The sequence below is a fragment of the Camelus ferus genome, chromosome 10 (genome assembly GCF_009834535.1).
Source record: "Camelus ferus isolate YT-003-E chromosome 10, BCGSAC_Cfer_1.0, whole genome shotgun sequence".
In the NCBI taxonomy this organism is placed as follows: domain Eukaryota; kingdom Metazoa; phylum Chordata; class Mammalia; order Artiodactyla; family Camelidae; genus Camelus; species Camelus ferus.
Window position 1 is genome coordinate 45,567,851 of NC_045705.1, and position 16,894 is coordinate 45,584,744.

Sequence of the window (16,894 nt, forward strand, 5' to 3'; positions counted from 1 at the left end):
GGTTTTAAACCAGGTAGTATATATATATCAGTGCACTTTGAAGATAACTGGCCTAAATTATTCATTGAATTATCAGATCCACTAGGTAGAGTATTGGTTTCATAATAGTAGAAAAATTGTCTTATTTCCTGAGGATTAAGTTTAGTGATTGGATCCTATCTGACATTTAAATGAAGTTTTGCTTAGGATTGTTTCTCAAAATCTGTGTTACCTTTTCAATTATTGCTAATCTGGAATTGTAGAAGGGCACTTCTGAAATCTGACTCTATCTGGGTAAAGGTCAGTGTGTGAGGGCTTGAGGGATGGCAGTTTGCCACAAACTCTTATTACTCCAAGGCTCATTATAGCAGATATAAAGAATATTAAAATTTCTTAAGACGTTTGAGGAAAAAGATTTTTTGTTTGAAATGTGATCAAGAAGAAGAAAAGAATATTCTACCAAATCTTTTTTCTTATTTGTTATAAACATTCTCTTAAAGTGTCGTGATGCATTCAATTTTGAACTTTAATCTGGGTGTTTCTTTTCTTGGCGTTCATATTTCAGATCTTAATTACAATTTGTCTTTTCTTTTTAGAAAGTAGATGGATTCAAAATGTTCAGATATACTGTATAATAAGGTCTGTGTGTGATCGAGGAGAGGACTAGGTCTAATCTTGGCATTTCTAGCCGCCTCAGGTGAACTGTGACCTTTATAGAAAGCCAGGCGACTGTGCCTCAGCTTGGTTCCCGTTTTGAGTATTAATGGCTTTAGCTGGAGACTTATTTGGAAGGTCTTATTCGATGCTGTATGGTAGCATTTGCCTTAATGTATTTTATAAGCGAAACAGAATGTAAATTCCAGGATTTAAAGGTGTTTTTCAAAATAGGGATTTGAAAATTTAACATCAGTATAACTTGATCCATTTTAATGTAATAATTTCAGCAAAGTTGTTTGATGTGTTTGTGTGTGAAAAATCCAGACTAGTTATAAAAAGACCCTTTAGCTTGTATTAGTTCAGATGACATCTACACAGATAAATGGGACACTTTAAACTGCTGCGTATGATTGACCACGTATTTAAATGTCTAACCATATCATTTGGGTCCTCAATCTCTGGGAGAAGGATTGTCCTATCTTACAGGAACCATGACAAAATTTCATATAAGATGTAATAACACAAATTCTTATTTGAAACAAGTTTTAAAATTCCTATTGTTAATACAAACTTATAAAATGGTTACTTAATGATACACCATCTTCACTACCCATTGTTTTGCAAATCACCCTTTGGGCACAAAATTCTTCTTTTTTTTAATGGGTTTAGTCCATAATTAAATTTAAATTAAGTTTTGATTTTTAATGGCTTTGAGAATTAACAGAGATAGTTATAAAAATTACTTCAGTTGAGTAAGCCTCCAGAACCTAAAAACCCACTTCTATTTCTGTTGATGCAGCAAAATACCACATTTCTGTTGATGTGGCAGAATACATTTCTACACATATACCTGCAACCTGCATACACACGCTCACACATACACTTACACGTTACGCACAAAATTCTAAATTGTTACAGAAGTTAGCCCTTTTTGTTCTCATCTAGGACTTAATAAATTAGTACAATGTAAGAAACTAGAGATTTTGATTTACCCTAAATTTTGTCCAAATAAACAGGTAAGTCTTTAAGTCATACTGAGAGGAAAGCAAGTTGTCTTGCTGAGAAAGGGAGGTGAGTGCTTTTGAATGGTGAGGAGTCAGGCATATAATTAAAGGAGTTAGGATTCTTGTTCCAAAGCAGAATGGGAGAAAAGAGTGGAAGACTCCCATCTGGTGGTTTTAATCTTTAAAGATGTTCTGAAGAGTTTTGCCTTTGTGGGAAGATGGCAAAAGAGGGCTTAGGGCTTTAAGAAATATCAGAAGGATTGAGGATTGGGTTAGGGTGTGGCAGGTGAGGCCTTTAGAATTAGAAGTCCTGGTGATCTGACAGAAAGAGAGGCCACCTCTCAGGCAGGCAGCCTGTATACTGGAATATAAGAGATGGGCAAGGAGTTGGGACTTGAGTGATGTTCACTGGGAGCAGGAGTGGTAGAAAGAGAAGTCAAAGGTACGAAAAGGAATGAGTGGAGATATGAATTGGTGAATTTGGGGAGGTTGCTGGAGTCATCTTCGTGTCTGTACAGGAGGATGTGAATAAAGAGGTTGTCAGAGAGGAAAACGGTAAGAAAATTTGAGGCAAATGAGCCTGGAGGAGATGCAGCAGCTGGTAAATTGATGAGAACACTTTGGAAAAATCCAGTATTAAGAGGCCAGGGATGTGCAAAACAAGACCTCAGTTTTCATAGGAGACAAGTTGTTGCCCTCTTGCTTTACAGCTCTGAATTCCAAAAGGACACACTGTCTGTAAGTTAATAGTTTTGCTTCTTAGAAATATAAAATAAATAGCTGACATATTTCTGTAAGATCAGAAGTGAATCCTGGAAACTATATATTGTATAGATTCGTATGTTCAAAGTCAACCAGAAGTATTAATTGCCTCTGTGTAGATGCTGGAGGATGGCTACTGTTTGGGCTCTCCTCAGCAGGAGGTTTCTAGCATGAAAGCGGGAGACCTTTAGTGGGAGAAGGAGTGAACACTGAGAGTCTGATATTGAGCTCTTCCCTTCAGCACATACAAAGCAGTGCTTAGGGCAGATGGACAAAGGACACTCCTCAGGAATACCTGGCCGTGGGAGATACTGTCTTTACCCATTTTCACTTGCAAGAAGGGCAGAACCCAAGTCAGAAAAAACATAAGTTCTTCTGTGGTGGAAACAAGAAGAAGAGGGGGAAAAAAACCCCAGAACTTTAGACTTTGACTCTTTCGACACCTATGACACCTGAGAATGCCAAGGTCTCCCAGTGTCATTTACAAAACCCCAGAAAAGCATGAAGTGTATCCGGGGTGTGGACCAGCTTCTGAGAGAAAACAACTTTACTAATCAAATACTAAACAGTAGAGTGACCAGACGAGTGTATAGAATAACAAGAATTGTGATCAGATGGGACACTGCAGAGCATGTCTAGTGCTGGTTGTGGTGTAGTTTGGATGGTGCAGTTTTTAGAAAAAGGGTACTTTGCTTGATAGCAGGAAGGCACCTTGCTTGGGACCAGAAAGGGGCCTATATAGTAGACAGGAACATAAGTGGTGAGACTTAGGGTACAGTTTTACAAACTGACTTGAAGGGTTTTTACCCCTGGTAAGTAGAACTCAATGTCAAGGTGATAAAAATTTTCAGCTCAAAGTGGAAGTGATACTTTGTTAGTCTGTAATCATTCTTTATTCATTGTAAGCAATAAAGTTTAAATATCATTCCCCACATGGTATCAAATATCATCAAACATAATTAAAAATCAAAATACCATTTATACTTTTGCTGATTTAGGACCCTAACTGAAGAACACTGATAGTCATAAAGAGTATCCATACTTATGTTAAAGGGAGGGCCTTTCGAAGGAGATATCTGAGGGGTAAGTTTATTTGATCTGAAATGTGCAAGGAAATTAAGTAAGACACTGATTAAGAAGGTACATCTGAGAGAGAATAGTAAAGAATCTGAGAATAAACAGAAGTTTAACAGAAGAGAATTTTGCTTATCTGTTCTTTCCTGTTCTTTTGGTAGAGGATAAAGGAGTAAAAGTCTTACAGAAGGGAAGCCGTGTTAAGCTGTACTTCAGGGAAACTGCCCATTCTCAGTCTTCTTACTGGCCTCTTCTCTAGGTTCCTGTCTCCTTCAGGTTAGCAGTAAAGCCTGAGAATGGACTTGACCTGAATCTTTCCTTGGTATAAACTTGTCTCATTTGTTGGCGATTTAAGAATAATTGTAATCTTTAGGGACATAGCCTCTGCCTTGAGAAAATGTTGTTTTGCACTGTAAACTGAGAAAGTGGTTAAATATGGGTTAATAGTAATCTCTTGCAGGGAAAGTATTTCTGAATCGACTCAGATTAAAGTTATTTTTTATGAAGTTGTGACATGTAACATAAAATTTTTCTTTCCTCCTACTTTGAAAATGTTGGCTTATATTTTGTTCTATTTTGTGATGGTTTCTGTGAAAAGAACAGAAGGAGGAAGTGTTTTTGCCCTTTTTCTCCTGCAGGTCCCAGTAGGGACGGCACAATCAGTGAGGACACCATCCGAGCCTCTCTCATCTCAGCAGTCAGTGACAAACTGAGATGGCGGATGAAGGAGGAAATGGATCGTGCCCAGGCGGAGCTCAATGCCTTGAAACGAACAGAGGAAGACCTGAAAAAAGGTCACCAGAAACTGGAAGAGATGGTTACACGTTTAGATCAAGAAGTAGTAAGTAACTCATTGAATAGTTGCATTATTTAGATTGAATTGTAGCCATGGCAAGTGTCTATATGTACTTTGTTTACCCTGAACATTGTGGGAATAGTTAAAGAATTCAGAAAATTATACATGTCTTTTGGGCATTTGAACATAGCTCCTCTGGAGCTTTGTTTAAAAATGGAGACTGTGTTTACAATGTGGTCTTTGATTGTTAAGTGGATGTATTTAGAGGATTTTTGCTTGCACCTTCACCCTGAGGAATAATGTTTTACCCAAAGGAAGACTGTTTTAAGTGCTTGATGTTACCAGATAGTTACTAGGAAATAAGAATTTTAGAGAACTCTAGCCGTGATAAAAATGTGCAGGCCTTGGGTGCAAGCCTAAGGGTCAGTTCTTTTTTGTCTCCAAACGTTGTTTGAACTATATTTAAAGTATCTTCAGTGAGTCCTTCTAACTTAATAATCCATAGAGTATACAACTTTCAGCTTGTAAGCTTTCTCACATTTTTATCAGTGTAAGTCAGCCCTATGACTTCTTTTGAATGACCAAGTAGAGGCACTAGCACAATCTGAGCACTAGCATCGCTCTTCATTTCCATGAGGAAGAATTTATTCCAGTAAAGGTGCATTTTTGATGAAAGGGTAGAGTAACTGAATGTTTAAGGGCGTTGGGGAAAGTGGTTTGTATGTACACATTAATCTAACAAAATGGTTCTAGTGTGTAAAGTGAGCTCTGCAGTAGCCAGCTATTTTCAAAAGTTCAGGAAAGTGACACCAGTACGGTTCAGAGCCTGCAGCCACCACCTGCTGTATCTTGTGACTAAAGTTCAAGTGTTTGGAGTTCTATGCGTTGAATCCTCTGTATAGGCTGGGGGGAAGTTATTCCTCTGAGGCAGGTGCCCACTTGTTTTGAAAGAAGGATCTCTTTTATGATTTTCATGTTAAGGAACCTCTGGCTGAAAAGTATCTTGTCTCATGGCTTAGTTTGCAATATCATTTGTCACTTATAAGTGACAAGTTTATCACTGCCATCAGAAGTGCTCAGCTGTTTTCACTCAGCATGTTAGAGCACATGTTTTCCTCTAACTTTGAGCAGTGTGTTATATTTGAAACATGAACTCTCATCCATGAATTGTTTAAGCGTTGTTTTATTAGCAAGTCTGTTTCTCTGAACTTGAGTTGTAGATGTCTGACAAGCAGATAACAATGTACAATTCATCATGCTTGGACTGTTCTGTTTTCAGGCTGAGGTTGATAAAAATATAGAACTTTTGAGAAAGAAGGATGAAGAACTCAGTTCTGCTCTGGAGAAAATGGAAAATCAATCTGAAAACAATGATATTGATGAAGTTATCATTCCCACAGCCCCACTTTACAAACAGATCCTAAATCTGTATGCAGAAGAAAATGCTATTGAAGACACTATCTTTTACTTGGGAGAAGCCTTGAGGCGGGGAGTAATAGACCTGGACGTCTTCCTGAAGGTATGTCTTCCTCATTCTGCTTTCTAGGATTTTGGAACTTGTTTTAGAGATGCTGGCCTGTCTGAAAACCATAACTCAAGAGGGTTTCTCTGTAGGAGATAAGTTAAAATTCTGTCTTCCCAAAAGAAAGCAAGTGAGGTAAGTGGCTGTGAGCGGTGTCTTCTCACCTACCAAGAAGGCTGAGGATCATCTGAGTAAGGGAAGAAAAGTGGGACAGTGGCTGCAGTTCCCTACCCTGCAAGGCAGCATCAAGCTAAATGTAATTCTTCCATCTTACTGGGCCTTAGTGGGCCACAAGGCACAATCAGATTTCCATTGATTCTTTCAGGTCACACCATCTAAACTGAAATCACTGACTGCCGCACCCTGTTGGTTCCCCAACTCCCCCCACCCCCCATTACTTTTCTTCGACTTGCATAACTTGAGACCTATTTCCCCAGCTCAAACAGCCCTGCAAAGTATTGGGCTTGCCATGCTGGTACTAGAACCCTTCTGAATGAAGGCTAGTCCAGGCTTAATGTTATTGTACAGACATGAAGAGCTGTAAGCCAGCTTTGGCTACTGCTCTCTGCTGGGTCATGAAGAGCATGGTCTTGGAAATAATAGCAGCCACCCTTTGGATGTTCAGTCCAGCCACTGCTGATGCTTCAGTGTACTTGCGAGGCTGGCTGGTCAGGTTGCTTGCTGATCTTGCCTGACTCTCCGTGAGCGAGTGGCTAAAGCACTTTTGGACCTGGTACAAGCACAGGAATAGCTGGGACTCAAGAGAGTACTCCCTTCGTATACACGGCCCCCTGCTTGGGTGGCACAGCCTAGGGAAGGACACACATGGAGAGGCAAGAGAGGTGTGCCGTTTGTTAGGCAGCGGACAAAGCTGGCCTTGTGCTATCATCCCTGCCCTTTCCGCTTTTTTAGACAAGTAGGGACAAACAGTCATAGTTATCAGAGTTTTTTGTAACTTTTGTTAGGATCACAGTACAAATTTCCCTGGCATCTTGGTTGTCTCAAGATGTAGCTTGAACTCCTGAGCCAGGTCCTGCAGTGTGGTGCTTTCCCTGGGAAGAAGGCCTTGGTAGGTTCTTAGAAGACTACTTTCCTTAATACAGCCTGCCAGCATCAATCTAGTGAGTTGAAAAAGCCACGTGTAATGAAGTATTGGTTCCAAAAGAAAGTTGATATGATTTAGGGTTCTTAGATGCCATCTAGGTTACAAACTGTCTGATAGTTCATGCCTGGGCCTGGATCAGAGCCGGTCTAAACTGTTGAAAAATTTTCCCCCTCACAGCATGTACGTCTTCTGTCCCGTAAACAGTTCCAGCTGAGGGCACTAATGCAAAAAGCAAGAAAGACTGCCGGTCTCAGTGACCTCTACTGACTTCTCTCACATCAGCTGGAGATTGAGCTCTTCTCAAAACAGTTCTTTTCTTCTTTTCCTTTCTCTTTTATCAGTAGGTGCCCAGAATAAGTTATTGCAGTTTATCATTCAAGTGTAAAATATTTTGAATCAATAATATATTTTCTCTTTTCTTTTGGTAAAGACTGGCTTTTATTAATGCACTTTCTATCCTCTGTAAACTCTTTTTGTGCTGAATGTTGGGACTGACTATGCTAAATAAAATTTGTTGCATAATATTTCTCTTCTTTATTGAACATCTTTAAGAAAATTATATGAAACCTTAATAAGAAGCTCGGCTTCTAATTTAGTAAAGCATAGTAGTATCCACTGTGAGTTGAAATTTAGCATTATTTATCTTATAGCATCTAAAATGAATTTTACTCAATACAGGATATAATACCACATAGAAATCTAAAAATTTTCAAATATTTGAAATTGAGGGATTTGAGTGACTTTTTCTGTGGAAAAAATCTGTCCTGGGTGGTACCCTCCTACGAGTTCCTGCCTGGATTTGTTTCCTTTCTAGGCCTCGCAGAACCATAACTGTTTACGTCAAGAAGAAAGGAACAGAGTGGCAAGTGCCCAGCTACACACCTGAGAATTTGTGTTAACTAGGCAAGATGGTTTGGCCACAATTGAGGAAGGTACAGTGTACACTGCCTTCCTGCATTTATTGTCATTTGAAGTCAGTCTTCCTGATGAATGATTCAATAGCCAAGATTGTGGCCACCCAGTGATCCACATGTCCTGTAGAGCTCATCTAGTAGAACAGAATTTTCTCTGTCAAAATGAGACAGCTAGAAGGTTCACGAGGTATAAAGGAATTAACATTCTAATTTGAGATGTTTTAAGATATTTAGTGGGCCAGGCAGCCTACTCTGTACTTCTTCCAAGAGAAGAAAGACCAATTTGGTCCCACTCATCACTGAAGAGTTCATACAGTTTAGATATTTTCTTAAAAAATTAAAATCTACTTGTAAAAATTATCAGAATAAAAACTAGCAAGGTTTAATGTTTAGTGTTAGGATTAAAGTTAACATTTAAATAAGTTATTTTTGTATATACATACTTTTATTTTTACATGGTAGGGCAAGTTACAGCTTTTTTATAGCATATAAATGAACATAGGTATCAGCCAGCCTGAACGAAACAATTAGCATATGCTTGATGAAAAGAATCAGAATTTCTAAATACAATAAACACACATCATACATCCTTTTTGACTAGATGGCAACTTAACATATATAATATAAAAGGCAAGCACTGGGACATTAGAGGCACCAGAACACCTTCTTTGATCAGTCACTTGGGAACTATAAAAAATAAGTATCATCCAACATTTGGATGCTGAATAAAAGAGCTGAAGAGCTAAATAAAGTAGTCAGTCTCCCCCTTTTTCCAACTTACAGGAATTCAAATTAATTCAGAAGTTTGACGTATGTAATCCTGTAACTACTATCTCTTTTATGGTAATTCAGAATGGTAGTTTTAAGCAACTTTAAAGCTTGAGCTCCTTCTGAACTTTCCAAAGTGTTTCTGCACCCTTTTTCAAACGGGCCTCCTCTTCAGGGGTCAGCTTTACCTTTATGAGTTCAGGTGATTTCATTCTCTCCCAGGATACAAGGAACACAAAGGAATAGTGTTCATTTATTCCACAGAGGCCCTGAAAGTAAAGACTTAAAAATGACTCCTTTTTCTTTCTTCTAACAAAGGCCTGCAATTTGAGAAACAACAGTAGCTGGGTGAATGAGTAAACAAACAGATTTGTAGCATGAACTGTGGCAGAAAAACAGACCACACAAGATAGAACACAACAGTAACACGTTGATTGCCATGTCACCCAAATGTGGGTGACAGCTGTGTTTCCTCAGGGGCACCCAATCCACACTGGGCGAACATTAAAACAGATGATTAGACATATTTACTATTCAAATTCATCAGCCATCTTTCCACATAAGCTCTGACCTCTTGCCATGTTTGCTGGGACCCATGCTCCTTTTCCTATCTCCTTGCCCCCAAACCACTTCAAAATCCCTATTACTTTATTCCTGGTGATTTAATTCCATTTTGCTTTACCTTCTCCCATTCAGACTAGCAGAGGGATCAGGCCCCAGTTTCCCCCTCCCCAGGAGACTAACTGCTCATACTTTTCTGACCAGTGCTGCTTTCTTAGGTTTCTTCATTGGACCTAGTTGGAACTGTTAGAGAACAACTCAAAATGTAGCAAGACCTTCCCACAGTGGTTCCCAGCGTTACTAGACAGATACAGAGCTAGTTCACTCAGTTAAATAATAAAGATGCAATAAGACTTAATTTTATCTAATTGAATGTAATAAGAAATACCATACTAGGCCAGGGCAAAGGTCTATAAAGATAGGTTTCTTCCACCACTACCACCCACTCCTTTCTCTGTCTCTATCAGCAACAAAGAACAGGTGAGAAAGACAGGTGCTTCCACAAGATAAGCTTCAAAAATTATCCCCCATAAATGCTCTTACTCCTGTTTTATGTTGATGTTAATTTTTCAAACATGAACACCCTACCTTAATGGTAGAAACTGGATGCACTCCTAAGATTCTTCAAAATACTTTCCATTAAATCAGCTACAGATAGGGCAACACCCCAAGAAGTATATCCTTTCTTTTAATCATCACATAAACACTGTCCTCAGAAGAAATGAACATAAGTTAAGTATAGAAGAAATACTTGTCACTGAACATCCATTTTGTGGCAGCCTGACAATGCCACAAAAATGAAATGTTTCCATCAATAATTTCTGCCAGAAATTTCTTATAGGAGTTGGTTATTTAAGACAGAAAAACAGAGCCATAAGGGGAAGTACAGAGATCCAGAAATTAATGTGAAATCAATTTTACCACTAACAGTAAAGACTATAGCAACAATTTAAAAGAATATATTATCAGTCAACAAGTGAGTGCCTACTATGTGGTAGATACTGGGTTAGGCTCAGCAATGAGCAAGGCAGACTTAGTCCCTGACTACTTAACAATTTATAATCTGGTGAATATGATCACACAAAAATAAACGTACAAGTGCTAGTCAAAGACAAGTACAGGAGCTATAACAACTTATACTTAAGGGACCTAAATCTCATCCCTTTGGCACAACTCATGCTTATAGCTAATGTCCAAGGTATTGAAAATGTGAAACTAACATGTTACCTGGCAACCACTCCTTTGTGGACATTTTCCTATTGCTCAGGATCTTTATCAGTTCTATATCTTAAGTTCAGATCCCTTAGAGAGACCCCAGCAATGTTCACTCCACTCCACACAGGAATTAAGAAACAAAAAATCCATTTATTACATAGTTTGAACCTTAGCAAAACTGTTATGATTGCCCTGAGTGGTTTTCAACTAGGAATGCTCAACAAAACTAACAACAAATTCAGATGTCTAAGCCTCACCCCGAATCAGCTAAATTAAGATCTCCAGGGATGGGGCCCACAATTCTATCATCTTGGCAGAGATTCTCCAAACAAGAAAGTGACAGTTTTAAACTTTCCACTATAAATTGTTTTAACTTTTATCACTTTAAGTCCCTTTCCATACCCAGGGTTTATATTACATAGATTTCAAGGATTCTTAGCCAGAAGAAACTTAAGAAAAAAAGGACTGCTGTCGCCATAGCACCCTCCTCTTCCCTTTTTCTCCTTTTAATAGGAAGAATTCATGTTACTTGAATTACAGTACCTACCTTTCTGAACTAGAGTGTTCTAAGTTAAATATAAACTACATCTTGTTACTGCTGTATTAAGAAAGCCTTATTAATCTTAATCATTCATGTGTAGGATTAGAGTAACATTCTCATTTTTCTCAAATTTGTATTTGGTAAGTTATAAAAATAATCAATGTGCTAAAAATTAAAACACTACTAAAAGGCCCTACCCAGGAAGTATTTTACTTTATGATTAAATATCTATATGATCAACATAGTCTAAATATATTTCAGAGAAGGTGCACGGCCCAGTGGTGCTTTTAGCCTTACCACTTGAGTATCTGTGCTCTAAAAGGACAAACCATGAAAGCTTTCAGAGCAGACTCCAAGCGTCTCCCTAGTCAAGACACAGAAAGGGGCACTGTCCAGATTACAATCATTCACAATAACACAGTTTTGGGGAAATGCACTTAACTTCCACACTACAAAGTTAAGATACCCACTGAGAAGAAAAAAATCAAGTCAGAAAAAGTTCTCATCTAAAATGATACACTTTTTTAGATTTACCTAAATTAAAACCGATAAATCTGATGTTTTGTTGGGGGGAAAAACACAGTTCCCTGTCCAACTCCAGCTATACCACAGTTTCAACAGTATCTACGCAATAGAAATAAATTATGAAAAACTTTTGTTGCTAATGTGCATAGACTATTGTGCAGAAACACACACATTCATTCATAAAAAATTTAAGAAACACAAATCAACACTCCCTTATCAAGTCTTTTAAAAAATAATTTTTCTCAGAATAATCCATTTAGAGCAAAAATCTTAGTTAAGAGGGGAACAGAGAGAAACGAGTATAAACAGAATATAATTGTCAGGCAAAACAGACCTTAGTGCCACAAGGCATGGTAAAACAAATTTTCGTATAGTCTGATGTTTTGGGTATGAACTATTTAAAACATTATTTTAACAGATCTTTCTTACTGAATTAAAAAAGTGGCAACTATTAGCCAAAAGGCTAGTGTGGCTATAGTAATGGTAAACAAAAGAGAATTTTAAACAATAAAAAAGCATTAATAGGGATAAACAGAGATATTGCATAATAATATAGGAAATAATCCAACAATATACAATAATCATGAACTTAGATACAACTCGTAAAATAGCCTCAATATACACAGGAAGAATTTGGAAAATGCAAGGTGGATTTGACTCATAATTACAGTAGACAATTTAACTACCTTTATCAGTAACTGATAGATCAGTAATAATTAAATAATCAGATATTAGTAATAATTTAAACTAAACAATAATATTAGTAAGTGTAAATGGATAGCTATAGAAAGATCATCATCCCCAAATACATAAGGAACATTTACAAAGACTGTCTACTAATAGGTCACAAAATAAGCCTTAACAGACTTCAAAGAGCTGATGTTAACTCACACTTTTCTGACTTCAATTTCCTAAGTTGTGAAGGATTCGGAATAGCCAAAACAACCTTGAACAAGAACAAAATTGAAGGATTTAACACCTCCCGATTTCAAAACTTACCACAAAGCGACAGTAATCAACATATCTCTAAATACTAATACGGAGTGATCTTCATCACCACGATTTGAAAAAAGTAGGGAAATAGAGAAAAGTGTACATAGAAATACTAAACTATACATGATAAAACAAAAAATGTAAATGGTTATCTAAAAAGAGATGGAGGCTATAGGGAAAAGGACAGGGATGGAAGACAGACTTTGAATAATTCTTGATCTCTGGATTTGATGTTGAAGCCATGTAAATACTTCATAAAATTATAAAACAATATTTAAATAGCAGTTCCTCAATTACAAAATCTAAATGAACAAAATCATGTACTAAGTTTTGTCCTACCTACAGAGAAAAACTATTCCAAATGACTTTAAAATATAGTAATTTGACTGAATATCCCAACTTAGCCTAGATTTCTGAGTTTCAGACTCATAATCAGCTACCAGCTACCTGTTTGATATTTCCTCTTGAATGCCTTTTCAGATATCTCAAATTTAACATGTCCTAATTGGAAATCTTGATTTTTCTCCCCTAAACCCAACACTCCCTCCTACCTCTTCACTGACTCCTACCTCTTTGAAAGCATCCCAACCCAGGTAAATGGAGCCACCATTCCAATCAATTGCTCAAGGTAAAAACCTAGAAGTCATTTTTTACTCTTCCCTGTCCCTCATTATACAAATTCTCTATCAGCAGTCCTGCATATTATCTCCAAAGTATAACTTGAATTTGTCCACTCTGTGCATGTACCTGTGAAGAGTCTAGTACAATTTTGGAAAGTTAATAAATTATAGTGCTTTCACTTCAGCACCCTCAGCAATCTGGAAAACAGCTCAGCTGTGAAAGTCTTTAGAAGGTAAACCTTGAAAGTCCTGTGATTAAGCAAATCATCTTTTCATATACACTAGTATTTAAAGAAATCTTCATTATGGTACACACACTGATTACAACTATGCAAAATATATGTTAAAGTAACAGGAAGAGATTCTGGTTATATTGGTAGTTTAGTGTTTAATACTCATTAAATTATTTTTTCTACCACATTACTAAACCAACTCTCATAAAAAAAAATTTATTCACTGAACAGCCAAAATAAAGGTGACCTAGATTGGAAACAATCAGTTTGCAGTGGGGACTATATTGGATAATACTGGAAATCATAAATTTAAACATGGACTTATTTCACTGAATTAAATCAAGGCATGATTCTCTTTTTATCTGGCCTGCATCTACTGTGATAATCACTATGTTGAGTTTGCAGTGACAAGGTAATCTGGGGAAAGATTCAAACAGAAAACAGATTATGGGAGAAAACATCTGAACATTTAAGTATACATTTCCTGTTTAGCTTAATAACCACACTTTTTACTAAAGAGTAGGCTCTCTTAGATCTTCTACTATGCCCACAGCACTCTTACTTTCAAGAAATTAGTACTAAGTTTTCCTTGTACATTTGTTTTAACAACCTCCTAACACATTTTGCACTTTATAGTCTAGACCTCTTGGTCAACATGTACATTGGTCTGGTAAATGAGAATGTTTACTCAGAGACAGATTTGGTGTGAAAAGACCCTTGAACAAGAAGATATTGGTTCATTCATTTGTTCACACAATTATCTCCTGGGTGTTAAGTAAATAAAATACAATACTTAAGATCTTAGGCTTTTGAGTCAAAAGAATTGGGTTCCAATCCTTGCTCCATCACTTTTATTTAACGTCAGTTTGCAGGTGCATTATCTGTGAAACATCATAGAATTGTGCTGAGCTTATTAAATAAAATTAAAGTGCTTTAGCTCAGTGGCTGGCACAAAATGGGCAATGATTAATGATACCTGTCGTGATAACTGCTATTACTGCTGCTCACAGGAACTCAACCTGCTGTTGTAAAAAACCCTGTAAACAAATTAAATACAACCTAGTGAAATCTGAACAACAAGTTATGAGAGTACGGAGTAGGGAGCAATCAGCTTTGTAAGACTGGGGAAGTCATCATAAAGTAAAATAAAGATGATTTTATTAGATATTTATTAATGTACTATTAGAATATTATAGTATTTAGCTATGACATTAATCTTTGCTAGAAAAAATATTTGGGATTTTCATGAAAGGACTGCCATGTTGCAGACCCACTGTCTCACCCATCATTTGCCTTCATCAGCATCCACAAAGACAAGTTCATCACTCAAGCACTAAAAAGACATTAGGCAAGCAGGGGTGGGGGTGAGTGGTCTGGATTAACTGGTGAATGAAAGAAAATTCTTATACTGCCAAACTATGTCTACCTTATGAATTATTAGACTCAGATAAGACATAAAAAAAAATCAATTCAACATTTCATCATGATATAAAAGCCCAAACTAGAAGAGATACAAGCTACAAAGAAGGATGCCTCAGCTCATAATTAGGAAAACAAAAACAGAAACTGTTCAATAAATAGAACAGCCTCTGAAGGTAGCGAGCACGTCTTCAGTTTAAGCTGAGGCCGCCCAATGATAAAGAAGGGATTCATGAAAGAAATTTTTCACCAGACTATGAGTTCCTTGAGAAGAGATTCTCCCATAATGTTTCCTGTTCAAATCTTTCCCCAGATTACCTTGTCACTATCATTTCACTCATCTGGTGCTTAGCATTTACCTGGCACATGGAAGCTCAATAAAAGTTTTTTTAATAAATAAATTTAAGGCCCTTTCCAACTCTAAAATTTTATAGTTCTATAATCAGGCAATGTTACCTACAAAGAGGAACAGTACTATCTATTTCTAGCATGTTACTTTATATGCAATACAGAGGGAAAATAATATATTTGTATTTGTAAAAGAAACACTAAAGGATACACAAGAAACTGACTTAAAATGGTTTCCTATAGCAGAGTCTGGGGGAAAGTTTGGATGGAAACAGGGTGAAAGTGTGACTTCTCCATGTATATCTTTTTATATTGCCTTTATTTTTTTAACCTTGTGAATGTATTACCTTTTGAAAAATAATGTTTTAAATAACTACATATTATCTTTATTACATATCATTAAAATTTTCACTGAAAAAAATCCAGCAACTTTGAACTAATACTTAGAAATAAATGATCAAGTATCCGTAATTTAAGTACATCCAGCTTACATTGTTGGATCTTTTTACTTTATTCTAATTAATGGAAATTAAAAGTCAAGCACTTTAGATTATAACTGATTAGCGTAGAAGTCTAAACTATATCACAAAGAAAAGACAGTTGCTTAATGAGATGCCAATGCTTTCTGGGTACGCTGAATTATTCACAGAGATTGTAGTAGTATGGAGCAGAATTATACAATATTAACAAAATTATCTTCGAAAGACAGTTTTTAAAATGTTCTGTGTAGAAATGAGCACACCTAGCACTCAGATCTTGGGTTATAATACCATTCTCCAATATAAGGAAACAGGGCTCCTTGGAAAAAAAGGGTGATTTAGGATTGGAGCAGAAAATACATGAGACAAAAAAGCTTAAACTTCTTACAAGCCTGAAAGTAAGGAAGTGCTCAAAACAAAACAACCCTGTGTTGATAGGGGTATATCAAAGGGACACAGTAGTCAACTGAATGAGCTCCCAATGGCCAAAGCTGGAACAATTTGAGAAACAAAATAAAGATTTATTGAATTATAACCCAAAATATAAAATAAAATTCATGAGTCCACACTGATATTTGTAAATGATTGAATTAATTAATCGTAAGGGAGAAAGGACAAATCTCCCATGCAGAAGAATCCCAAATAATTTATGAAAATACTCCACCCTCAAGGAGAAGGAACACCACTCCCTACTCCTTAAGTGTGAGCTGCACACAGGGATTTCCTTCCAAAGAGCACAGCATGGAAAGAGGGTGAAAAGAGTAACTTTATACTAGAGAAAGCTAACACTACCTTAGCCAAGCAACTGAGGTCAACATCAACTGCAATAAATCATGTTGATAGTATGTACTCTAGAAGTGATATGATGAAAATAGTACCTGGCTTCCATGTCTTCCTCGTCCAAATCCGTAACTTCAAGTCTCACCATGAGAATAACACCAAATTCCACTAGAGGGGCATTCTACAAGGTATCTGACCAGTACTCCTCAAAACTGCCGAAGTCATCAAAAGTAAGGAAAGCCTAAGACAGAAACTCACAGTATAGAGGGGTCTAAGGAGGCATGAATGCCTGATACAATGTGGTATCCTATATGGGATCCTAGAACAGAAAAAGGACATTAGATAAAAACCAAGGAAATCTGAGTAACGTATGGACTTCAGTTAATGACAATATATCAATATTGGTTCATTAATTGTGACAAGTGTACCATATGAAGGTATAATGTTAATAACTGGATATGAGGTAAAGAGAACTCTCTATACTACTACCTTTTCAATATTTCTGTAAATCTGAAACTATTCTTTAAAAAATAAAATCTATAAAAAACATATTCTAATTCAATCTCTCTGGACCCTCTTTCCTTATTTATAAAAATGAA

The 16,894-nt window shown here is 36.8% G+C and overlaps 2 protein-coding genes across 4 annotated transcripts in view; one reads left to right on the forward strand and one right to left on the reverse strand.

Moving 5' to 3' along the window:
* TSG101 (tumor susceptibility 101) overlaps positions 1-7,423 on the forward strand; it is a 37,338-nt gene extending 29,915 nt beyond the window's left edge. The window contains exons 8-10 of the mRNA XM_032488891.1: positions 4,115-4,317; positions 5,552-5,791; positions 7,077-7,423. Coding sequence (XP_032344782.1) covers positions 4,115-4,317; positions 5,552-5,791; positions 7,077-7,166 — 533 coding nt within the window. The 3' untranslated portion in view covers positions 7,167-7,423. The remainder of the gene's footprint in view (positions 1-4,114; positions 4,318-5,551; positions 5,792-7,076) is intronic.
* The window catches only part of LOC102519711 (L-lactate dehydrogenase C chain), a 71,435-nt gene that overhangs the window by 14,175 nt on the left and 40,366 nt on the right, over positions 1-16,894 (reverse strand). The window contains exon 7 of one of the 3 annotated variants that reach the window (XM_032488893.1): positions 8,582-8,850. The exons of 1 other annotated variant lie outside the window; for it this stretch is intronic. In XM_032488893.1, the coding sequence (XP_032344784.1) occupies positions 8,835-8,850 (16 nt within the window). In that variant the 3' untranslated portion in view covers positions 8,582-8,834. Of the gene's footprint in view, positions 1-8,581; positions 8,902-16,894 lie in introns of those variants that run through there. One more of the 3 variants, XM_032488892.1, reaches the window with a different exon arrangement.